Source organism: Mycothermus thermophilus, assembly GCF_041956435.1.
Source record: "Mycothermus thermophilus strain CBS 625.91 unplaced genomic scaffold VTJ04scaffold_2, whole genome shotgun sequence".
Classification (NCBI taxonomy): domain Eukaryota; kingdom Fungi; phylum Ascomycota; class Sordariomycetes; order Sordariales; family Chaetomiaceae; genus Mycothermus; species Mycothermus thermophilus.
This window is the reverse complement of record NW_027191428.1, coordinates 446,447-471,052: the sequence shown is the minus strand read 5'-3', so window position 1 is coordinate 471,052 and position 24,606 is coordinate 446,447. Positions and strand designations below refer to the sequence as shown.

The following is a 24,606-nucleotide window of genomic DNA, read 5'->3' as shown; positions in this document are numbered from 1 at the left end:
GACTCTGTATGCACCCTCGCTAATGGTGTGTGGCCCGCCCAACACGAAGGGTCATCAGCAGCGATCGTCATCCCACCCGTTGAAGGAACTTTCCGAGCTCGCAGACTCGAGTTGTCCCCCTCATCCAACCAACCCCCAAAGATGGAATGGTTCAGATGCACGAGTTCCGTGCCTCTCCCGGGATCCCTTCGGTCCGCAAAAGTGCTGTTCCCAGCTGCTGGGAACCACTTATGCCCTTTGGGGTGGTTGATCGCGGCAGGGTGTTACGGTGGGTGTGCTGTTTTTATCTGTTAGTAACAACCAGGTATGGACCTACAACCTAATTCTAAAGTGGTCCTTGCCAGGAGCCTCACGTCAATATGTGCCTTGTTGCTTCAATGCCTTGGGCAGTCGAGTTCTTAAGCGACAAACAGGAGGCATTGATCGTGATGAAGATGTTGGTCACGACAAACGAAGAACGAAGCTAATGAGAGCTATGACCGTCCTGACTCGCTTCCCCCTCAACTGATATGGAATCCTCAGCATCGTCGAAGTTTGCTTTCTCCATCCAACTAACTGTTGGGAAGCATCCAAAGCCCTAGAGGGGTTTGGTATTTTGTTACTTTGTTTGTCGAGCCATGAAAACGTTCGAGAACCGAGAGCGAGTCCAACACGCAGCAAAGCCAGATAGTACTTACAGTAGTAGATGCAGGCTTTCCCGGCCCTCTCACGGCAAACCGTCACATATCACTTACATCTCTCCTCTCAGCTGCATGTGCTCCTCTCAGCCCGTGTTAACCTGATCTCGGCACACATGGAAAAAGTGCCTAGTGATGCACATCGCCCGACTCGCATGCGTTATAGGAGAGCTATTTAACACAGAAGTAGAACAGTCGGTCTGATCATGCCCCCTCCAACCGAGACTTGATCTTGATCCGACAGCCCCAACTGCACCAGCTGAGGGCAACATTCCCACACAGACACAGACACAAACACAGACACAGACACACACACACACATACATGCATTCACACCACAATATGCATCCATACCAATTGGGGAAACTGCAACACAATGGGAGGGGAGAAATGGAAGAGGAGTGGTCCTGTCGGTCTGTTGTTCACACTTTTTTTGTTCCTGTTTCTCCTTGGCTGTTGAGTCTTGTGTTTTGTCCGAGTACTCTGCACTTCGGTACCTACTTGGTTATGAACACAAGGCCAACTCAGCTTCGAAACCCTCGCCAACACCACCAACACTGAGCATCTGTAAGACGAGATATATCAGGATGAACAAGGGCAAGAGGAGGGAAAGTAACTACTTACGCTAGCTAATACCTATGCTCGTACAGCGATTATCTTCAGTACTACCATCACTGTTGTTTGAGGTTGCTTCTACTGTTACTACCAACCCACCCCCATCGGTTCAGTTCGTAGACTCATGAACATGTCAACCCTGTTTTATCTCTCATCCATTCCTAATAGAGCCTGTTAACCATCAAGCATCCGATCATCCACTCAGATATCGTAGGGTTGCCATCATTCGTAGGTAGGCTCGGTACCTGTCTCAAGTCACACCGCAGCTTCCTTAACGTCTCTGCTCGCTCGCGCCGTTCCAACGGCCACGATGCTACGCGTAGCGTAGCGACTCGGAAGTCCGAGACGGTTTACTATTGTAAATCTCTCGGCTCGCGTTTCTCGTCGCCGCCGTTGCCGCTGCCGCACTGCTGCTGCTCCTGGTGGCGGCGGCGGTGGTGGTGTCAAGCAAGTACCTTTGTGCTCTACTTAATACCGGACAACTCTCACAGCACTGGGGAACTAGCCCTGAAAGCAGGAGGGGACAGCGTTTGCGGAGACGAAAGACTCTGGAACTGGTGGGGTTGACATTGACAAGTCAATGATCAGACGAATCGCTTTCGCGGCACTCAACAAGACAGTGGTCTTGATAGAGGGCTGAGCACCAACATGAAATAGAGAGGCAAGGTTCTTAGAAGGTAGAAGACGAAGAAGATGCACAGTCCTCCCTCGTAATAGTAGCCAACTCAAGGACACACGACATCTTGATCTTTATGACACCACCGTCCTAACGGGAATCACCGTGGTCCATGGACTTAATACAGGGCAAATATTCTCTTGGGCATTTCTGCTCGCCGGATCGAATATCAGACTGAGATCCATTGTGCCCTTAGTGATGCCTATATCAATACGGTAGACTTCATGTATCAGGTCTCTCTCTTACACCCAGGTGCCGCCTTCGACATTTTTTTCTCATGACCAAGGTGACAATCGGGGGTTGTTGAGTCGAAAGCCGTCATCTCGGTTGGCGTGCCCAAGTTCTGAGGCCGGACATTCCTCAGGACGTCCAAAGTAATCGGGGCAATTTCTGTCTCTTGTGACTAGTGTTCTCTGCAAGTTCACTTGTGACACCAAAAACGAATCCGTTGATGGTGCCACTAGTCAGTGCACCCTATATAGCGTCTCCGACGTGTAACATCACTCATATATTCCTTCAGAGGATCAGCATAATATACTCAGTTTCATCAGACTTGGCCGACCTGCGTGCATCCTTGCGTCCCAGAGTTGATACCAGAGAGTTCTCTATCCATCATCAGCTTGTTCATGACCATGCCAAAACCAACCCTTGAATCCAACCATTGTCTATTCTCACCATCCATTCTTGCTAACGTCTTGTCTCTTCTAAATGGCTCAACAACATAAACCCAAACCTCAACTCCGACGGATGCAAGCATGTCGACCAACCCAACAATAAACAGAACAACCAAATGGGTAAGTATACAAAACAGTTTTTAGTCAAAACATTCGAAGGGGAAACATCAGGAAAGCCAATCTGGTCTCACAAACAAGGAGAATCAAGAACTTCGAAACGGGGAGAAACAAAAAAGTGCCAAAACAGATAATACAGGAAGGTGATCACAGAATGAAAAAGTAAACCGCTGTTCAAAATAACCAAAAACGAAACCAAAAGGCTTCCCGGAACATAACCAAGACAGGAATAAAGAAACTAAAAGCACACGTTTCTTCCAAGATAAACACATCGAAGCCAAGTCAGCCGCCCAATGAATACTAACACAAGATCCAAAACCCCCAGAGCTCGAAGAGCAAAAGAAAACCAGTGATGCCACTAATACTCAAAGGAAATGACTTCAAACAAGCCTGACTGGGGACAGGAAGCCAAAATGAACTTGACAAAAGGTACACAAACACAAGAGACCACTGAGACACAAAGGTCCGGGGAGCTCGAGCAAAGAAAAGCGACCCCTGATGACACAAGGCCAAGTCAAGGGAAACCAAAAGTGGGAAGGGAGGATCGTATCCTGAGACCTCGAGGTCTACTCGTAGGGCAATCAAACGACCCAACCCAGATGAATGTCACTGGCCCAGGACCCAGGAGAGTATCCGGAACGAGTGATCGTTTCAACCATCAGCCATTGTGGAAAGGGACATCCTTCCAGTTCTCGTCGCTGGCTACCATCCGGAGTGTTGGATGGTAGCCGTGTGCCCGACTTGTACGGCAGGGGGTGTGAGAAACCCATCCATCGTCGTCGTCGTCGTCGTCGTCGTCGTCGTCGTTGCCATCCCAATGCAGGGGAAGCTCGCGTCAGGCAGCAGACGCCGTCGCCGCCACCAGGCCCAGCGCATCCACATCAACATCAGCCGGAGCCAGAGCATCACCAGACTCCCACAGGGATGACCGGCCGTACCAGCCAGTGCAGGGAAACGCCACGATCCCGAAGACGCCGCCCGTGTAGCAACACGCTCGTATGTCGTTTTCGTGCTGTGGGACCGCAAAAAGAAGTCGAGTCAGCCACCATGCCAAATCGTTTCCATGTGTTAACACTAGACAACGATAGTGATGGCGACAACGATGCCATCCACAGGGCATTGGATAACGACAACAAAACACTCGGGGAAAACGACAAGAAGGAACCACATACCCCCAACCCACCCTTCCGATCTCCCACAACACTTTCGCGACCCCTGACGTGTCGATGATACAGGCACGACGCGCCGAGCCCGGTGAGGACGCAAGCTAGCGGGGGCCAGCTATCGACTGTGTCTGGGCCTGCGAGGTTTGAAGTAAGGGCGGCAATGGCGATGAAGAGGAGGAGGAAGAGGACGATGGCTAGGAGCAGTGTGGTGTGGACAGGTGTGTGGTGTCCTGGGAACGATGACCACAGAGGGGCTGGCGACGACCGAGCATTGCCAGCGCAATGGGCGTGGTTGGGTTTCTCTCGGTGAAGAACGGAGAAGAGGAAGCCGCCTGCTAAGGAGGAGAGGAGGTGCTGTGGGTGACAGTACTGTTGGCGGTGGCGGGCTTGGCACGGGGTTGCTGCCGGAGGTGGTGGCTTCGTCTCGCTCGCGTCGACGATCTTCTTGGCCGAGGAAGGGTCGATGGTTCCTCCACGAGAGTAGGTATGGCTGCCATATGGGGACCCATCGTACTGACAATACGCCGAGGCGTTGTTGCTGTTGGTGGGGCCGGAACCCCGGTTCCATACCTGGGAGAGATATGAGGACTGGGTCGAGGGTGAGTCGTCATAGGTTTGGGTCGAGGACCCGAAGAGCAAAGACGGGTTGTTGGATTGAGTGTCCTGCTTGGCGTAGCAGTATTGCCGCCACGTCCGGGACCCGGAGCAGCTAATGCACGGGCGCGATGGGTTCACGTTTCCAAACTCCTCGCGACATCCAATGCACTTCCAGGAGAACCGCTCATGGGTGACGGGCATGTGATGCATGTTGAAGTGCCTCTTGAGATCGTCAAGATTGGGATACTGCAGGCCGCAGACGAGCAAGCCGTCTTCCAGCTGCATGGGCCGGTGGCCACCATCGCCAAGGCATATCCAGTCCTCAGACCCAAAGGCATATTGTCTGCCCACCAGGATCTCGCCGTTGGTCTGATCCGGGACGGGTAGATCCGAGATTTGGGGAGACGAGAGAGCCGTAGTTGGCAGAGCAGGGGAGTACGATATATTTGGGGAAGCCGGCACAGAGAGGTACGGAAGATTGGGAGACCCCTGACCCTGGATGGTGTTCACGAGGCGGTTGATGTGTTGAGCGTTGCCCCACGAGGGTACGCCACCAAGCAGACCGAGATCGATGTCTTCTCCGCCAAAGTTTTGGGGATCGTTGAGCACGCGGTGCTCCGGGCCGGTATGGGTTCCGATAAAGAGCAGATCGCGCTGGGGATCGAAATGAGATAAATGTGCATGTCGAGGCGGATGGGGCCGCCGAGGTTGTGCACGCGGCCTCTGTCTCTCTCTCAATAGTCGGTAGTTGTTCTCGAAGAGCGTGAAATCGTGATGAGTGCACGAGGTTCTGCTCTTTTTACAGCTGGGACAGACGCCGATCTTGCGCATCAGAGCGGCCTTATGCTTCTTGTACTCGGACAGGCCACCCTTTCGGCGGCCCCGTTGCCGCTTCTCAGGCTGGTGATGATCCAAGCCCAAGTCATCAACGTTGTTGGTGACGGACCGGGTGGTACTCTGGTAGGAGCTGGTAGGAGAAGGTGGCGAGCACTGGGACAGCGTGGGGGGTTGCAGGGAGTTCTGGTCAGCCTCCTGAATGTGTCGCCGAAGCCTTTCCTGTTCCTGAGCCTGTCTCATGAGGTTGTAGAGCTGTTGAGTCTCGTGGTTCGGGACGGGTTGGAACGCGGGCGTTCCTTGGCTTGATGGCTGGGACTCCATGCCCGGAGCCAGCCCCGGGTCTGGGTCTGCCGTTCGGATTCGGCCACGCGCCATGGTTTGGTGATGGTGATGGTGGTGGTGATATGGCTTCCAATGTAAAAGAGACTGGGAACAGGGAGCAGAAAGAGGAGGAAAGGGGAAAGAAGAAGAGCGAGGGAAGGCTCGGGAAGAAAAGGAAGACGAGGCTGTATTGTTGGACCAAATCGGGCACTCGGGCGTACAAGCCTCACTGGCGGGCCTCGGGGAGGCATGTACAGGACACGGGAACGAGACAAGCGTGACAAGATGGGAGCGAGACTCAACGGCGACGTCGAGATGGGCCAGATTAAATACCTAGGTATGCGTCTAGTATCCACGAGTCCTAACGGAGGACAACAAGCAGAGCCGAAAAAAAAATTAAATAAAAAATATATACAAGTACAAACAAATCGGGCTTGCATGCGTTGAGGTAAGAAAGGGGAGGCTGTACTACCATGCCATGACATGTGACGAGCGAGGCGTAGCAGAAGGCGGGCGAGGCCGCCAATGACCGCACGAGGCACGAGGTCATCAGCAGGCTGCTCGGCGGCTCGTCCACGTTGAGTCGCGGCGATTCATCAATGGCTGCTGCGATGCTGCAATATTGCGAGGGCGTACTTTTTTTTTTTTTCTTTCTCGTCGAGTTTCGGCCCAGTCGGGCAGGAGTAGATGTCGGGCTCGTACCGGTGGACAATCGGCATGCAAGTCAACTCGTCGCCGGCTTCGGGATGGAGGGTGTGAAGCAACCAAGGAGTTGCGCGAGGGCGCAGGACCAGCGATTGGTCACAATATGCCAGGAAGCGTCAATTAACAGAGTCAGCGACCTGGCAAAGGGCGCGCGCAGTACACACCGCATGGAGGGGTGGCCATGGTGAGTTTATTGGAAGACTTGGGACTCTTTGTGTCGGCGATTGTGTGTTTCGGTGCGCGCACCATATTGCTTGCGGTGAGAAGAGAAGAAGTCGAGTGGGGTCCATTTCAGATTGGTTTGCCGTGTTGCGTCAGAAGCTTGACGGGAAACACAGTTCTGGTGCAACCACACTGTGTTGGAGCCAATCCGTGGCGCCGGAAAGCTAAGTGCACTAGTGCGACCCACTGATCAGCTTTTCCCGGAGAACCTGGAAAGACCCACAATCCCAGGCTTCCTCAAGCTTGGGGATCCATCCTGACCAGTAGGTACCTGAGGTCCCCACTGCCCAACATGCCCAGCATCGGTGGAAGACTGGATGTCAGGTTCGTTGCCCGAGGCAGGCGCAAGACGGGAAGGGCATCCGTGGGGTGGATGACGCATGGAATGCGGCTCAAATTGTGTTGAACCCTCTGGTTTTGTTCTTTCCATTTTCCAAGTTTCCATCTCGAGGTACAGAGCACAGCACTGTCTGGGCAGTACCTCCCGTCTCCCTTCGTCCATCCTTAAGGCACCAACCTCAAGTGGCCCCGGCCCGACTCCTGCCTCTTTGGTGCATCCCGTCTTCTTTACACAGGACACCCGCCTCATCTTCGCCAGAACCTCGGCGTTGTGTTTGGTCTTGTGCCACCCACACCCACCTCCGCGTCCAGTCATTTGGGGCCAACTCGGCACCGGCGCCGGCACAACTACCCGACGAACCTGCACCAACACCCTGTCCACCGATCCATCAGCCCTACAGCCACACGTTTCTTGCCACACTGCTGGTGGAACACCAGCGAGTCGAGGCTCCCATGGATAATTGCAGCCCAGCTCTGAACAAATGCTATTCTCGACCCAAAAAACGTGCCCTATCCAGCACACACATGAGGGATTTCGAGACAAACATCGGGCATTTACAGATTCGATTCCAACATCCCTTAGCTATTACGTCATTGGCCTTCATAGATACCCAACAAGAGCATGGCGCCCATCAAGACGTGTGCCCGGAAACCCGTATGGGTTCTCTACCATGGTAAGCCGGGACCGCCAATGCGACCTCCTCCGCAACCGGGCAAAAATAGCCAACGGCTGTCTCTCCCGCCCCGGAAAAACAGCGGATGACGTAACGGTCCTCCGGCATTGCGGCCGCAGCTTGCTCAGTCCACTACTACCTACCCTTCTGCTTCCAACTACACCCATCAGAGCTTGATAGCTTCCTGTTGAGGCAGGAGAATCTATACTGTCCCAGAGGTTCGGAAGTGACGCGCTGTCTAGACCCGGACGTACAATGTTTACTACCCGAGATCCCGAACTTACGGAACTCATAGCATTGTTCCCTTACACCCTTGTCCACTCACGACGTGCTTTGCCCAACATTTTCCCATCCGCCAGAAACGTCATCTACTTTGTATCAGTCCTCGCTTCCGTGTCCCATCTGATCATCCAAAGGGACTCATAAACAACAGCAATAACCTCACCGACCTCTGCTCACACAGCCAACATTCTCGACCTTCCTCAACTAGTCTCTTTCTTCCCTTCAACGTTTCCCTTCCGTTCATTCCCTTCACCGCTCATCGTTCACTGGACACGCCATGTCCTCCTCCGCCGCCGCCGCATGGACGCAGATAATACCAAAGTCTCTCCTAACTTCCACCCCCCACGAGATCGATCGGACGATGATGCTGATGTTCTTTGGTAAGGAGCACGTAAGCGGACAGGACCGTCGATTCATACACTTGCACAGAGTCTGCCTTGCGCCTGGAACTTAGAGATTCAGGGTTTCATGGGACGTGCTGTGCCGCCGGCTCGGATGTCGTGATATCCTCAGGTCCTGCACGACAGTCCTAGCTTGGCGATGTTGAATCCGAACGGTCCAGCCTCAGATGCTCGAAATTAACGGCCCCCGGGGTTTTCTTCCCAGTAGTGTCTATTCTGGGACCAGGATACAGACCTACCTACGTATGTACCGGGGAACTCGTCCCATACCTGCATGTTGAGCTGCCCTATACTTTGTCAGTCCTTGATCAGCAAGCAAGTACCTACCTACCTACCTACCTATTATCATCTCCCCACCTCCTAGAGAGCTAGGCAGTGTAGATACATCTCTCCCTGCCCACCTACCTGGCAGGCATAGAAGGCATGTTAGTCATACATTTGTCAGTCAGTCTAGTCCAAACCTCGAGCCACAGGGGACCGTATAGATATTTTACCCGGCTCGCTTCGACCAAAGTCCACTTGACGGACGTGTCGATGCTTTGTCATACATTTGTCAGTAGTCAAATCGCCAGGACTTCAACGCAAGCGACATAGCTACCTACCTGAGGTGCCTGGGGATGTACCTAGAGACGTACTTACAGACATCGCATCTCATGTGGCTTCCTAGATAGCCAAGCCTCGTCGCCTACGCTCTAATATTATCCTCTCCTTTTCTTGGTCCACCTGAAACAAACCCGATCGTGGCTATGGACAACGGACAGTGCCTATCTACCTGTAGACAGTCAGTTACACCGGCCCGAAGTGCAGAAGTGCAGACATGCTCCTGTCCTGACATACTGGATGGAATATCCTAGGTAGTATGTATGTACATACTTACCTCACCGACCTGAAGATAGCAAGGCCCTCAACGAGCCTTGCTTGCTTGCGGCTGGGATTTGAGACATAGATGCCATGTGGCTATGCAAGTTAAGTCCTGGCCTGACCTATTAGACGGAACTTACCAGTATGTGTGTATGCATGTACTACCTCATAGCCATGGAGATAGCAGATACGGAGATAGCAAGGCCCCGACCATCCTTGCTTGCTCGCCGCTGCGTGGATTTGAAACATGAGACATCGATGCCATGTGGCTATGCAAGTCACCCAAGCTACTACCATGTACATAGATACATGGTAGTTGAAGCCGATCGGCATAGAGCTCAGCCGCGGCGTGTATGTACACATATAGGTCAACACTATAGTCTGTCGGTACTATAGGAGTAAGGCTCCTGTGTAACAAGTTCTAATCTTGATTCAACAACAGGGTAGCAGTGGGACATAGGTAGCGGTGGGACATGAGTAGCTACCTGGGTCTAGAATGTAAACCTGGAGCTTCTGCAGATACCGTCGTCAGTCGCCCATGGAGAGAGAGGGTAGCGCTTACTGGCGTTGAAACATAGGTACATCAAACGCTCACAAGGAAGCAAGTAGTCAGTAAGTGGGTAATGAGCATCATAATCGTTGATTGTCATCATGAATCATCATCATCATCATGACCGTCATCCATCACTTCGATAAAAAAATGAACCTGTATACAGTATGTCCAAACAGCCTAGTCCGATCCGCTTCGCTCCCCGACCAGAAACCTCAAGTAGGTAGGTAAGTAGCTAGGTAAACAGACACCCGAGCAACGAAACCAAAGCCACCCCCCTAACAACCAAAGCAAATCACCACTCGCTTCACTCATCCACTCACTAACTCACTCCCTAACTCACGACCCCGGCCTCCCCTTCTCCAACAAATCATGCGCCTCCCTACTCCACGGCCCTCCATCCCTGGCCGACGTAAACCCAGGGAACCTCATCACACGTTTCGGCCGTTGTTCCTCCCCAGCAGCAGGCCCGCGGCCAGTTGAACCCATTCCCATTCCCATGCCCATGCCCCCCATGAGCATTGGATGATGTACCATGGGTGGTGGGTCCGGAGGGAGGACCGGCAGTGGGACGAGGCCCATGGCGTCGGATTTCAGCGCGGCTTTGCGCCCCCGCGTGGCAGGGTTGGGGATGGTTTTGGGTCGTTGCGGGGCTGGGGCTGGGGGTGGTTGGTTTTGCTGTTGTTCTTGTTGCGGTTGCGGTTGCGGTGGTTGTTGTGCGGGTTCGGGAGCCGATGTCGTTTTGTTATTGGTGGTTGTGGTAGAGGTAGTAGTAATGGTGGTGTTTGTAATCGGAGCTGTGACCTTAGTAACAGTGGTGGGGTTCGTTTTAGGTGTGGCGTTGGCGGCAGACGTCGCTGGAGGTGTGGTCGACCCAGGTGAAACAGCTGCAGCAGGAGAAGCAGCAACGGGAAGAATATTCCTAGCAGGGACAGCAGTAGCGAGAGCGAGAGCTGGGGGCTGCTGTGGCGGTGGAGGTTGACATGCAGCAGCTGTCGAGGCGTTGTCGGGGGCGGGCGGTGTTACACAGACGTTGGTGGGAGGACCCGTTGTAGTGTCATTGATTGGGCGTGTCGACCGGGTCCGGATATTAATTGAGTCGTGTGATGTTGCAGCAGGGAGCGGCTCGATCTCTGGTGCCGCTTCCCCAGTCGGGAAGCTCCCCTCCCCCAACGTGCATGGCGAGGCTGATTTATTTTCAGCAATTTTCTGGGGCACTCGGCCCGCTGCCGTTGTGGGTGCATCCGGGCCAACAGCGCCACCGGCATCCTTGCGGCGCGGGTGAGTGTCACTCTTGGAGGGTGGGTTCGGAAGCCGCTCCGCTGCCGTGCATTGTCTCATATCCTTGTGTGACGGTCTTAGCTCCCCACGTGTCGAATTCGAGCCTTGGCTGTCAGGCAGAGGACCGGTTGTTTGGGAAGTTTTGTCCCTTAATGGAACTGCCTCGTCTCGATCGGGCAACTGGTTCTTCGGTTCTTGGGTCACCCCATCTTCCGGCACCGATGGTCGGAGAGCAGTTGGGCCATCACCTCCCGCAGAGTTTGGAGGACCGACGCCTGGAGGGGGGCGGAGCAGGCTCGTATAGGCTACGACAGGCGGACTTGATGGGATAAACCCAATGACCTCTCTGCTTCTGACACTCTTCTTGATTCGTGCAAGCTTTGGCGGGGCCGGTCGTGGTGGGGGTGCCTCCTCCTCGCTCTCCTCATCGTCCTCTATCTTCGCTTTCTTCTGAGCACGTCGTGGAGGCGGTGAGTCTTCTTCGCTCTCCTCGTCAGCCGCTCTCCTTGTCTTCTGAGCCGGGCGTCGTTCCCGGAGGGTCCTCTTCGTACGAGTTTTCGGAGGGGAGTCCGGCAACGCAGGCTCTTCAGCTTCCTCTTTGGAAGGCAATTCGGGCTCGGAGCTCGAGGGTTCCGCATCCGCCTTGGCGGTGACTCTGCGCTTCGATCGCACTCTCTTGGCAGGGGGAGGCGAAGAGGAGAGATCTGAAGACATGCGTCCATCATTGGAGACAGTAGGTGCTGGTTTCGGTGAGTTTGGAGTCGGGCCAGTGATGATGTCTTCCATAGGAAGGTCGAAGTCGTCCTCATCAAATCCTAGGTCCGTAATCGGAGAGATTCTCTGTTCCTGGGGTTTGGCCGTTGGCCTTGGTGATGCGCGTGGAGAGCCAACAGACGCGACTTCGGGAGATGTTGGTGGCTCTACACGAGGACTGTTGATTTCGACAGCAGGCTTGGGAAGTACATCTCCCATAGCTTTACCCACGGACCTGCCATTTCCAGTCTGCTCGGCGGCAGCAGGACGGGATTTGGTCTGTTTGGGCCGGTTCTTTTCCTCCGCCAAACAAAGAAGCCCGCGTTTAGGCCGCGGCTTGAGACGTAGTTCTCTTCGGTCTTCTGGTGGTGGTTCTTCGTCTTCGACTCGAGGAAGTGAGCGGTGAGTGGTAACCGGAGGCGGAGGCGGAGGCGACGGAGATGGGACTCTATCACGCTTGGGTTTCTTCTTTGAAGGCTTCGTAGCCTTTGAGTCTGTTCTCATGCGAGATGCTTCTGGTTGCTGGGGACGAGAATCCCGTGGGTCAAGACTTTCCTCATCATCGTCTTCATCGATGGCAATTGCTTGGGACAAGGATGTTCCACAATTCGAGTCATCACGCGAAGGGTTGACCTCAACTTCCGGGACATCCCTTGGATGGACGCCACGGGGAACCGTCTTCTCGATGGCTTTGGACCGAGAAGCCTTGGACTTGTTCGAAATGGCAGGTGGAGGATCTGGGTTCCGTGAATCAATCGTAGACCGTGTCTCGGAATCCACAGGCACGCGCGGCGTGGTCTTCAGTAGTGATGGTACCTGTCTCCCCAACGGACGAAATGGAACACTCGGCACCTCGTCTGCCACCTGCCGGTCTTGGATGGATGTATGGCTTGGCTGGTGTGAACTTTTCGATGGCCCAGTCACAGCACTACCCCCCCCAGAACCGGTCGCTTCCCTTTGCTGGTTTGAGACTTGCGGCTGCTCAACGACTTGCCCAGCGTCTGGTGGTGACGACGTATCCTGGCGGCGGTATGTCGGTGTCGGCCTCGGGAGTGGCGCTGAACTGACAGGTACCGCAGACAAGGTCAAAGTTGCGCCGAACAAGTGTTGCGCAAACGCCGGCTTGGATTCCGGTTCTCGTTTCCTCTTCTTCTGCGGCTGCTCGTTGGTTTGATCACCGGCAGTCTCGCGCTGTCGAAGCTCAAACGGCGACTCGGATGGAGCCACGGCGCGGCCGTGGTGGCCGGTCGGAGTGATAAGCTGGTTCAGGGGCCGGTGGCGCATCAGGAAGTGCTCATTCGGCCGAGAGGCTGGTCGAGGCGTGATGGGAGCGGCGGAGGATGGATTCGGGCGAGCGGCAGGTCGGGGTTGCGGCTGCTGCTTCTCTTTGGCCCGTCTATCCAGCAACTCGGTCAGATCTTGCTCCTGGCGGCCCACGCACTCGCTGACCTGGACGATGATAGCGCCACGGTCCAACTGGAACTCCTCGCCCTCGCCGAACTCCCAGTCGTTTTGCCAGTGCATGTCGCCGACGAGATGGCCGCGCTCGTCGTAGACCATGATGCGCTTGTTGAAGGTGTGGTAGCGGAGGCGTCCATCTTCCCATCGTTTCTGTTTGCGGCGGAGATCGTGGGTGAAGAGGCATATGAACTCGTGGATCGGGGCTGTGACGGTGCTGCTTGATGTCGATGCCGATGTCGAGGCCGGGACTGGGCCCATCACGGGTGGCATTGTTGAAGCCCGAGATGTGCACGTCGGCGCATTGGGATATCAGTGTTACAGGGTGGTAGGTGGTGATGGGAGGTCCACCCCAGGCAGACGCAGACACGGTTTGTTGATGACGGAGGGGCTGCCCGAGGCTGGCAACTTCCGTCCTTGCAAACGCGAAGCCTGCACCAGATCGCGTCCTTCTTGGACGCGGTGTCACGTGACCATACCCCACTTTCCTCATTCGCTGCAGGACTCGCTCTGATTGGTTGTCGTAATCAGCTCCATCTGGCCCGTGACGGCCGGGGCTCCGGAGCTCTTTCCCGGAGCCATCTTCCGGGATAGGTATTCCCGTTGTGCCTGACCTGATCGTGGCTCCCATCAGCAGCTGTTATTGAAGCACGGCAGCCCGATGGGGCCGGGCTCTTGTCCTCTTCAAAAGTGGAAATGAGGGACCTAATTGAATCAGGTCCCCGCATCCCACAAACACATGAACAAGCACCACCTCGCTGACAGACCAGGCCCTTGCTCTGACCATGCTTATACCTGAGGTTGCCTCTTTCTTCCTTAATCCAAGGTTTAACCCTGATTTCAGCATCTGACTGCCATGAGACGGCATACCTGATCTCTTGTCCTCAACTTGACCAAGCACCATGTGACGCTCTCCCCTGGGCAAATCCATAAGATTCATCTTTTAATCCAGCTTCCTCGGTATTCTTAGATATCTAATGCATTGTGTCATAGCGCTACTCCTCCTGCTTAAGTCTCACCGACTTCATAGTAACTTGAGCCTCACCAACATCGCCCAACATGCAACGATTCCGCTTCGTCACCAACCTGCTCCATTACAAGGGGCCCGGCGAAAACGCCAAAGTCGCCATGATGCTCAAGGATTACGACGACTGCGAGAACGTTTTGACACAGGTGAGCCCTCCATACCAGCTGACCGCATGTCTGATTACCTCTAAGGATGCTGACATCTCCAGATCATTGACCACTCCAAAGCATAGAAAGCCGCCTGGATGTCGCTCGTCACGACCCAACTGCAGCTCGCCACCGAGTACGAGCACCTCTATGACCCCATCCTCGGCCCTGCCGACCGGCCGCACCGCGCCGCTGAGACCCCGCGGCTGCAGCTCGAACGCGTCTTCAAGCTGAAAGAAGCGTATCGAGACCTGAAGGGCGACATATTCGCCGAGCTGGAGAGCGTCGACACCCACGTCATTAAGCCCGCGTCCACCGCCCGTGACTCGCTCGCTCCGGTGCGCAAAACTATAAAGAAGCGGGAAAACAAGCGACTCGCGTACGAACTGGCTCAAGAGCGAGCCATCAAGCTCGAAAAGAAAGTCGAGCGGACCCCAAAGGAGGAAGGAGCCCTCGTGAAAGCAGAGGCCGAGAGAAAGCGAACCGAAGAAGTTCGTCTTCAGTCGTTTCTGTGTCCGAAGAAGACGGGCAAAACACAACTGACCAGCACCAACCCCAGGAATTCGAAACTGTCGACCGCAAACTCCGCGAAATCCTCCCCTCCCTCCTCCGCAGCACCTTTGCCCTCATCAATCCCCTGGTTGAAACCCTTGTCGCGATCCAGCACCGTTTCCTCGGCCTGACCTACACCATCCTCCACGATTACTGCCGAGCCGTCGGCTTTCCAACCACAGTCCTGCCCGCGCGCGACATCATCCACGCCTGGGCCGAGCAATTCGGCCCCGTCAAAATGCGGGTAGAGTCCATTGGTTGTGTATCCCGCAACAACAAAGCCATAACCCCTCAAAATAAGGCGACCAAGCCAGGACCCGACATGGCAAACGCCAGCGGTGGCATCGCCATGGCACAACCACCCATCAACGACCCATCTTCTTCACTTATCCCTTCGGCGAGTCAAAAATCGCATTCTTCATCCCTCTCAACCGCCCAATCACCACCCCAAGAAAGAACGCGACCTCTCGCTCTGCCAGCACCACCACCATCCTCCTCTTCCAAACCTCTCGGCACTCATCCTACCTCAAACCCCAACCTCCCAACGTCCTCAACAACGTCCCCAGAAACCACACGCACCATCAGCGCCCTTGCCAAAGGGAAATTACCTCCTCCTCCTCCTCCTCCTCCCCCTCCTCCTCGCAAACGCTCCGCCCCGCCCAAACCCGAACACTGGGTCGTCGCAAAGTAGTCATTCGACGGCCAGCAGCCCGGCGACCTGTCCTTCCGCGCGGGGGACAGGATCCGGGTGCTCAAGCGCACGGCGACGGAGCAGGATTGGTGGGTCGGCGAGGTGGAAGGGGGCAGTGGTGGTGGTGGTGGGGTGGGAAAGTTTCCTGCGAATTATTGCCGGCCTGCTTGATGCCATCTTTTTTTCTCTTTTCCCTGACAGGGAAGATCCTGTCGGCAGATTAATATTTGTATGTCTCCCTGTCCAGCGATATGGAAGTGGCGGCGCCGGGACGCTCGACGGGGAAGTCAATCGGCCCTAGCTGGGGTGATGCGGGGCTTTTGGGTTGGGGGAACAGGCCCACGGGGACGATGCGCGGTCGGCTGCTGCTCGGGGAGAGGTTGGTGGATGACAGCGATGAAGCAGCTGACATGGCTGATCTTGGAACTGCTGCTGCTGCTGACGGGTCTTGTTGTTGGTGGTGGTGGTGGTAGTGTTGCTGATGTTGTCGGGGGAGAGACGTTTCTTGACTCCTCCTTCCTCTTCCCGGCTGGTCTTGGTCTGCAAACAAGCGCGGATACGGCGCCACCCGTCGCGGCATTGTCACGGGTCCTTGGAGCTTGGGCTGGTTGTGGCGCTTTTCCCAGTTGGTGGGGTAGTACTTGCCCTTGGGGATGACCACGCCGGGGGGGATGTCGTCGTCGTCGTCATCAAAAATGGTATCCTCCTGCTCAGAGGATGGTTGGCTCTGCCCAGCAGAGATACGGCTTTGGGTTTGGGTTTGTTGGCGACGGCGCTGGAGAAGCGGGTGTGGCACCACAGGACTGCCAGCGAGGGAAGAAGTCCCGGAGCAGGATGAAGAAGAGGAGGAGGAATAGTGGTAGTAGTGGTTGTTGTTGTTGATGTTGTTGTTATGGGCTGATTGACTACCGATACTGCTACTGTTGCTGCTGCACTCGGCTGCCAGCTGGATTGAAGCGTGTCTGGCCTGTTCGACGTCCCGGGAGAAGGGGTGGGTGATTCGGCGCCTGCGAGGGTCTTCGTGGAGGGGGAAGTAGGCTCTGGATCGTTGGTTGGTGTTAATGGTGATGTCCAGGTTAATAGGTAGGTAGCGTAAGATAGGAAGGAAGGTAGGTAGAGAAACTCAGCGGAGAGAATTCATGCCGGCTATCTACCCATTGACGATGTCTGATGTTTGAGAAAATGTGAGAAATGGGACGGGGAAACATACCCTTGAAGATCCCCCCTCGCAGAAAGGGGTTCGGCAGGAGTAAAGGTGGATTCCAATCCTCGTGGTAGTCCGGCCTGGTGGTCTGACTTCTTGCGTGTTTGGATGGCGATGGGATTGCTCTGGCTGCTGTTGGTGTTGCTGCTGGGGGAAAGGGGTTGGAGGTTTGGGATATGGCGCATGGTTTGGGAGCGGTGGAGGGTGGTGATGGTGGAGGTGGTGGTGTTTGGCTTGGTGATGATGAATCCCTCGGAGTGGCGGGTTTGATGGTGAGGTCTTTGGTAGAGGGGGCGACGTGGAGGTTGTGGGTGGGTTGTTGTTGAGTCTGGGAATTGTTTGGGTTCTGTTGGGATGTGTGTGTTAGTCAATGGTGGAAGAACGGCAAGTCAATGAAGCAAGGTTCACAACCACCGGAATATGAACCGTATCCTAAGTGAAGAGATTAAAAAGAAAGGAAACGAGGATTGTAACTTCAAGCAGGATACGGAGTAAATAAATCGTAAGAGGCTTGAATCGAGCCGTGGTATGACAGGTTTCGTGGTGTTGATTCAAGGCATGGAGGCAAGTCTGCCTTACATAACCACTCTGTTACATAAGGGAAGATCGGCGACTCCAAGAATGGAACAAGTCCACAATAACTGACAGTGGTTTCCAGTCATGACGTAGGACGCGTACCTCACTTGAGGATTTTGTCGCCAGAAAAAGGCGAGATCAACAATCGGAGTGATGGTCAGTCAGGGGTAATTGTGACGGTGTCGTCCGGACACCAGTAGAGGGGCAGATGCTGACATCAACAGGAAGGGTGGCGTCAACAGAACAGCTATGGAGCTTGGGGAAAGGTTGAGTTACACAAGGCAAAGTGATGGGCAAGAAACAAAGGCCGATGATCACAGTAAGAAACAAAAAAAATGCCGAATGACGGATGATCGTTGAAACAAAAAATAAAAATAGATTCTGGAAGTAAACAAAAAGTTGGAACAATAAAATAAGAAAAGGAAAACGGCAAACCTACCCCTGAACCCTCGTTCCTCCATCTCCAGCCCCAACCCTGTCCTCCCGTTCCCGTCCAGGAACAACTTCCCCGGGCCAGATTCCCTCTCAGTCCTTGATGTCGCATACCCAGGATGTGTATTATCATCATTCCTTCGCCTCTCTTCCCCATGTCCGTTGTCGAGTTTGTACGACCACCACGACCTGTCCTCCTCCTCCTGCTCCTCGCCCCGATCGCAACCTCTCTCCTCCTCTTTCTCCTTCGCCACCACCGGCGAGTGGGGTCCAATCCCCTTCCAATCGGATCTTCTCCTCTCTAGTGCGGTCTTGTTGTGATTGTTGCTGTTGATGACGTTGCTGCTGCTCTCCTCGTCCTCGTCGTCGTTGTCGTCGGGAGTCGGTGACCACTCAAAAAACCAGATATCTCCCTCTCCTTCTCCGTTTCCACCACCAAGAGTGCGGTGGTATATCTTTTCCCCCTCGGCATGTGTATTCGCCCTAGGCCGCTGCCTTCGCCTTCGTCGTCTTAGACGGTGATTATGGTGGTGGTGGTGCGAGAAGGACTCGGATTGGTGTTTTGAGGAAGAGATGATAGGGATAGGAGCTGCTTGTGCGTTGCCATTTCCATTTCCGTTTCTGTTTCTGTTTCCGTTTCCATCGGTGATCTTCCCCACTCCAGAAGCTTGGTCATTAGCCTCGTCGTCGTTGTCACCATCGTAGGAGGAGAGGTCCGAGGTGGAGTAGTAAACCCCCGGCGCGGTGTGGCGGCGGAGTTGGTTGTTGTTGTCGTGGACACCATTATGACGGTGGGTGTTGTGGCGCTGCTGGTGATGCCAGGTGTGGTGGCAGCGGTAGTGGGAAGAGAAGTAGTCACCGCCGTCGGACTCGTCGAGGGGTTGGTAGCGGCGGTTGTGGACGAGGCTGGTGGTGTCGGGGAGGGGGAGGTAGGTTGGGAGGGTGGAAGCGGTTGGTTTGTCCATGGTTTCCGGGCTGCTGGGAGGTGGGGAGTTGAGGGAGAGGTTGCTTAGGTGGGTTCTTTCGGCGGTGTTGGATAAGAGCTAGTCACATAGGAGGTTGGTAGACGGAGGCGGGGTTGGAGACGGTCATCCAGGGAGGACATATGAGGCGGTGACAGGATAATATGGAGGATTGTGATGCTCTCTCTTCGAAGAGGAGTGTATACTTCATCGAGGGGTCCAAGCTCCTGTAGGGAGATGAGAAAGTAATAAGGAGAACATATTACAAATGAGGTCCGAACAAGACCGGGCACTCAAGTCCGTCCGAAGATGAGACCGCGATAGTTCGTGGAGAGGATGGGAACATCATCGGCCAGCAGGTGGTGGCCACGGGATTATGATATGTATCTGGAATGATGCTGACCAACCTTCAAATGGGTAGATAAAGCTATAAAAGCTGCCCAGGAAGATCCTGGACGCTCTGTCCGCGTGCTGCCGGGAGTCAGCCCCCTCTGTGTCGATGACGGTCTCGAGCGCGCGATCGAGCGACCCTGGAGATCCCTTCATGCAGCGAAGCAACCACGGGATCCTCGGAGTCAAGGGAGAGGAGGACCAGGGAGAGACAGGGAGGACCATGTTTGCAGGTCGCACAGTATGTAACAAAAATCCTCAAGTCAGGCCTTCATACATTTCCCAGTGGACAAAGCATCTAAGTTAAGGCCTTGCCCGGCTTCCCTGGACTTCTGGAGTGTATGACAAGAATGTTGTGAGACGAAGCGGCAGTCCGTAGATGCTACGCACGCCATGCACCCGCTGCTCTCTGCCGGACGACTGGGGATCCTGTAGAAAGGATGGAGGAGAGTTTGAGGACCTTCTTGGCTCTAGACCTTAGAGTTTCCCATAGACTAAGGTACCAGGTAGCTAAGAAATGCATACGATCGCGAACTGCAAGTACCTGACTTTAGCAGCGTGTCATAGAACCGACAGAACCAGGGCTGTTGGGACTGCAGAACAGAAGCCTCCCACAACGTACTCCGATGGCACTCTGATGCGGAACCGAATGCTCGGACAAAAATGTCACTTTCATTCCTGATCTCATCGACGAACAAAAAGGCCTCGCAGTTTGCCCATACTGCCTCTTTGCAGGAGAAATGCAGCGGGAGTCGATCCATCTATGCCCTTTGTGGGTCGATGCATGAAGAAAGCAACTCTGGACGACCAGCCAAGACACTGTGTAAGCTCGGGTAAGCTGGGTGTGGTTGTGCTGGGGATCGGATTCTTGGAGGAGCACTTCGTGTTGTGTGCCGATAATGTTCTTGGTGCATATTGGTCTCTCCCTTAGGCAATAGATAGAGCGACGGGAGGGTTGGAGGGAAGAAACCCAATATCAGGATATATCAGTGGCAACCTTTAACCTCAAGAGACTCAACCAGATGACGGGATCCCAGCACGTTTCCGCTGTTGGTGCTACCATCGACCATCGACCATCGACAGTGCGGGCCACAGTATCCGTGGTCCTGGCTGTGAATAGTCCTGGTGCCGTGTCGACGACGGGCATCAGGCACTTCAATGATTCCAACGGCAGTGAGGGGTCTCCCTGTCGGAGGACGGGCATGGATGTGGAGAGTATTCCGCTGTGCAGTCCATGTGCGGGACCACCTCATGGAGGAGGGATGCAGCATGGTCCATCTATGAGTGGACGGGAAGTGGTCTTCGTTTCAGCAAGCCACTGAGACCTGGGAGCAGGGGAGTAAATGGCTATTGCATCGAGGAGTTGGCCAAGTTTGGGAGACGGTTTCTCCCATACTGGATGCGTTGAGGTTGAGTCAAGCTGGGGAGATAGGATCAGTGTCGATCACGGACACCCTTTCCAAGAGATATTCTCCCTTATCTCTCTGCCTCTGAGTCATTAGAAGTATCTGGCTTGAATGCCATCGTCCTCGGACTTGAATTGTAAGTGCCAGATGACTTCGAAAAGGGGGTAGGAGGAGCAAGGTAGTGGTACCTGTGAAGTGGGGTAAAAGCTCAAGCGGGACGGAAGAGAAGTGCAGATCCTTCTCCACCCAACCAACGATCGCCAGCTTGGCTTTGTACCCCAAGATTCTGCAGCTCTGACAGAGAAACAAAGCCACAATCGTTCCTTGCAATGGATGGGAGTCCCAGACTTTGGGCACCATTGGTAAGCTCGTTTCAGATATGTTTGCATTGGAAAACAGAGAAGTAGTAGTACGAGTAGGTTTGTTCAAAGAGCCATTGGAGATAACTCGGCATCAGCAAAGGTTTAGTTGCCCATCCATGACGTCATATTCTCTCAAGGGATGCCCAACCTGAGATTCCAGAAATATCGCGGGCTGCTGCATGCCCAAGGGTCCACCCTCATGCCGCTGCCCGTACCTATCGAGCTTGACATGCCTGGGATTTGTACTGTGTAGGTTGGGCATGTTGATATGTACCTATGGAAACTGACTCATGAAGTGAAACCGTACTCCCGCATGTCCAACTGCAACGACGCTCGACAGACAACAACGGCAGAAAGGAGGGGGTATATCATTCTCAGTCATTACGGAGTAGTTAATGCATCATGTAGCACCAAGTCCTTGCGCGCAGAGGCGCATCCCATTTCCCATCCAACCTGGATGCCCAAGCGTCCGCGAAAGGGAAACCGGCCATCTTTCCCAACTGCCACCACACCACGTTCATGCAATTCCCATCTTCCCCAACGGTTTCCGTTTCAGATCCTCGCCCGGCTGGTGAACCGAGACCGGCGCTCCCTGTGACCCCACCAATAAATGAAGAACGCAAGCACGCCAATGAGCCATGCGATGGCGCTGGCGAGCACGATCCAAACGGCCGCCTTCATGCGCTGATTCTCCTCGGTGACGGGCTCGGTGATGTATAACTGCATACCCAACGTTAGAGAGCACTGTTCAAGCAGAGCGCGCCAGACAACGAAAAGATCCACTTACGCGTCCAAAAATGCCAAACAGCGCGATCCACAGGATAAACAGCACCAAGTTCCACGCCCACACCAGCGCGAACCGCAGGATGGCGGGGATGAGGTACAGCAGGGAGGTCAGCGCCGACAGCACGCCCACCACCTCGGCGTACACCCAGCGTCCGTCGGCGGGGTGGCCGGCGCGCCGCGCGCGGTCGAGGTCGATGCCGTAGAGCGCGCAGACGGTGACGGCCAGCACAAACTGCACGAAGTGCAGCAGCGAGAAGAGGAGGAAGCTGAGGGTTACGCCGCCGACGGCCATTTTGTCGCTTCGCTTCGCTGCGCGGCGGGGGAAGGCAGGGTGGGAGTTTTGCGGTGAATGCGCGGTGGTGTGTGTTACAGGCAAAGGCGGAGGCGGGGAGGTTCGGTCAAGCTATTTTCGGTGTATGCCTCTCCTATAGGTGTGCCTCAGGTTGGTCGCGGTCGAGTCGCGCGCTGGTCTTTTTTGTCGTCGAGTGTTGTGGTCTTTTTTGGATGTGCGAACGGCAGAGAGGGATGGAAAGGAGGCACACAGATTTTGATCTGCAGCGCGAGCTTCGCGCCTCCTCCGTTGGGGTTGCCTCTGGACACTAAAAAACTGCTGAGTTGGCGGCGGCCGTCGCGCCAAGAGACTGAACCAGCCGCCGGTTGTAGACCATCACTTGACCGCCGGCATCCATTCTTCCAAGGTTTTTCCGTTGTTACAGTGCAGAAAACATGAGTGCCACCTGAGGCTTTGCAGTGCCAGAGTGGGAGTTCCACATTGACATGGATTAAAACTGAGTGAAGCTATTATTTTGCCATACATTGGGCCATGATTCCTATTTGGCTTCTCGAAGATGGTGTTTTGTTGGATTGTTTTTGTGCTGGAGGCTGGGGGACTGGGCCGTTCCAGGCCCACGGTGGAGCTGTCTGCCGGGCAAGCCCGGCAGGGTGCCCGAGGTGAGCAGCTTCTTGGCGACTGGTTTTGCCGCTGTCAATTGCTGACCCCACCATAAGGGAGGTGACGTCAACAAATTTTGGAAATCAGTCAACAAGCAACCGTCAGAGGAAAACCAAAACTGTACACCGGCAAGGAAACGGCCCAAAATGTCATCGCAGCGATGAAAACTCATTTTATCTCACCAATTGACCTCGGGAGGTCTTTTTGGACCTTTGAAATATGCCATTATCTTGCCTGTCTTGCCTCGGCGCCTGGAACGTGCCCCGCATACCACATTGAGCCACCGAGACGCCTGCTGAATCTCCACTGTCGCCCGGCAGCAAGGGGTATGCCAACGCCTGGATGACTAAGGGTTGAGGCTCTGCGGTGTGATATCTGTGACCTTCTACTAGTATCGATGTAGGTCTGCATGGAACCAGGAACTATTTGAGCCTCAGGCGTAGTTCCAAGACCTAAACTGCCTTCTTGGGCTGCAGATTCCGGGCGCCACGCTTGCCGAACTTCCTTCCAGGGAGGTTGTCTGTCAAGCATTTACCTGCAAAGCACAGAGCAAATTGCTACCGCTTCACCACCAGATCGCGGCGACGGTGCCAATCGGCTACAGAGGTGCAGGAAGTCCCAGGGTTGAGGAGGTGATGGATGTCTTAGGAGCCCTCGGCTATGTGAACTTGGAGCGGCACAGCCTGGAGCCTTCCCCCTCCATGATGATCTCTTGGATCATGAGGTGGCGGCTGGAGTCACAGTCTTGAGTCTTAACAGAAGCTGTAGAATATGGAGATGTGCCGTCTGAGGCAGTGATTTTCTGCGCAAGACGCGGATCAGGCTCTCGATGTGTTTGAGTTTTAAGTGTTCGAAGGCCCCAGGAAGAAAGACACGTATGCCTTTTCTCCTCTAGATGGTTTGCCTCTCTTACAGAGGCAAACATCCCGTTTGCTGAAGAAACCCGGGCATGGCAAGGACATGTCTACGTCTCCAGCAGACCGATTTGGTAGAGTGGGCGGTCCATCTGCCCTCTCGTTTTGCTCAACACCCAGAGCACCTTCGACCGGTACGCCGAGTCGGACAAGTCACCACTCGTGGAACATCCCGGGGACTCAATCACCGGAATCATGATTCTAGGAATCACCCATCAGCAATTATGGACGCATCATTTCGCAGTGCTGCAAGCTTTGTTCGGTCGGAGGCACCGGCGAGATCCCAAAGGGGGGAATTTGGCATGTGTGCCTCTCACTCTTCCCCGCGGAATCTTCGCCCCCAAACCTCTCTCACCGTGGATGATTCTTTTCCCGGAGCTCAAAGCATCCCAGAGGTCAAAAACGCCACGCCATGGATTCGATTCATGCCCTGCAAAACGCCTGTTGGCAGGCGAGGCGGGTTCGTGGCCTGAGCCATCCTGTGAGTCGTCAACCTACCTTGTTGACCTAGGGCCAGCGGGACCTCCGTTAGTTGTCCGGTAGGACCAAGGACTTGCCCCCTTTTTCCAACAAGACACTGACCAACAGCGAAAGGTTGTTTCTTTTTTCTTTCCGGAGCAAACCTATCTTATCGGGACCTCCGGGACCTTTGTCTTCGCGATTAAGCTACAACCGGGCACCGATATGGAGCACGTGAGCCCTACGGGCAACGTATTCTGACCCCAAAGGGCGGACAACGCTTTCCTAATCGCCTCTATGCCTCAGATACGTCCCGAATTTTGAGGCGGCAACCTCTGTCCCACCGTGGCGTCGCCAGACCTGGCGCAGGGTGGAAACTCCCAGTCACAGTTGACCGAAGTCTTGGTCTCCCGTCTTCCCCTGGACAAAACAATCTCATCCACACAGGCCTGAGGCAACGCCCTCGACCGAATCGGAACGCTCTCAATGCCCTAAATCGCCATGAGTGCCTCCCGCCTCGCCGGCAGACCGACCTCCTTGG

The 24,606-nt window shown here is 54.6% G+C and overlaps 6 protein-coding genes across 6 annotated transcripts; 2 read left to right on the top strand and 4 right to left on the bottom strand.

Moving 5' to 3' along the window:
* Positions 1 to 3,133: 3,133 nt before the first annotated feature.
* Positions 3,134 to 3,487, top strand: VTJ04DRAFT_2308 (uncharacterized protein; the record flags this gene model as incomplete). The annotated part of the gene is made up of 1 exon (XM_069360083.1): positions 3,134 to 3,487. The coding sequence occupies one exon, from the start codon at positions 3,134 to 3,136 to the stop codon at positions 3,485 to 3,487; it is 354 nt and encodes a 117-aa protein (XP_069220829.1).
* Positions 3,488 to 3,594: 107 nt separating this feature from the next.
* VTJ04DRAFT_2307 (uncharacterized protein) lies at positions 3,595 to 5,734 on the bottom strand (the record flags this gene model as incomplete). Its single annotated transcript, XM_069360082.1, has 2 exons — positions 3,595 to 3,771; positions 3,932 to 5,734. 2 exons carry the CDS (start codon positions 5,732 to 5,734, stop codon positions 3,595 to 3,597), a joined length of 1,980 nt encoding a protein of 659 aa, XP_069220828.1.
* A 4,319-nt stretch (positions 5,735 to 10,053) lies between these two features.
* Positions 10,054 to 13,479, bottom strand: VTJ04DRAFT_2306 (uncharacterized protein; the record flags this gene model as incomplete). The annotated part of the gene is made up of 1 exon (XM_069360081.1): positions 10,054 to 13,479. The coding sequence occupies one exon, from the start codon at positions 13,477 to 13,479 to the stop codon at positions 10,054 to 10,056; it is 3,426 nt and encodes a 1,141-aa protein (XP_069220827.1).
* Positions 13,480 to 14,265: 786 nt separating this feature from the next.
* VTJ04DRAFT_2305 (uncharacterized protein) lies at positions 14,266 to 15,793 on the top strand (the record flags this gene model as incomplete). Its single annotated transcript, XM_069360080.1, has 4 exons — positions 14,266 to 14,379; positions 14,466 to 14,870; positions 14,939 to 15,328; positions 15,638 to 15,793. The coding sequence occupies 4 exons, from the start codon at positions 14,266 to 14,268 to the stop codon at positions 15,791 to 15,793; spliced, it is 1,065 nt and encodes a 354-aa protein (XP_069220826.1).
* A 49-nt stretch (positions 15,794 to 15,842) lies between these two features.
* Positions 15,843 to 18,799, bottom strand: VTJ04DRAFT_2304 (uncharacterized protein; the record flags this gene model as incomplete). The annotated part of the gene is made up of 2 exons (XM_069360079.1): positions 15,843 to 16,662; positions 17,949 to 18,799. The coding sequence occupies 2 exons, from the start codon at positions 18,797 to 18,799 to the stop codon at positions 15,843 to 15,845; spliced, it is 1,671 nt and encodes a 556-aa protein (XP_069220825.1).
* Positions 18,800 to 21,506: 2,707 nt separating this feature from the next.
* VTJ04DRAFT_2303 (uncharacterized protein) lies at positions 21,507 to 22,032 on the bottom strand (the record flags this gene model as incomplete). Its single annotated transcript, XM_069360078.1, has 2 exons — positions 21,507 to 21,674; positions 21,742 to 22,032. 2 exons carry the CDS (start codon positions 22,030 to 22,032, stop codon positions 21,507 to 21,509), a joined length of 459 nt encoding a protein of 152 aa, XP_069220824.1.
* Positions 22,033 to 24,606: the final 2,574 nt, after the last annotated feature.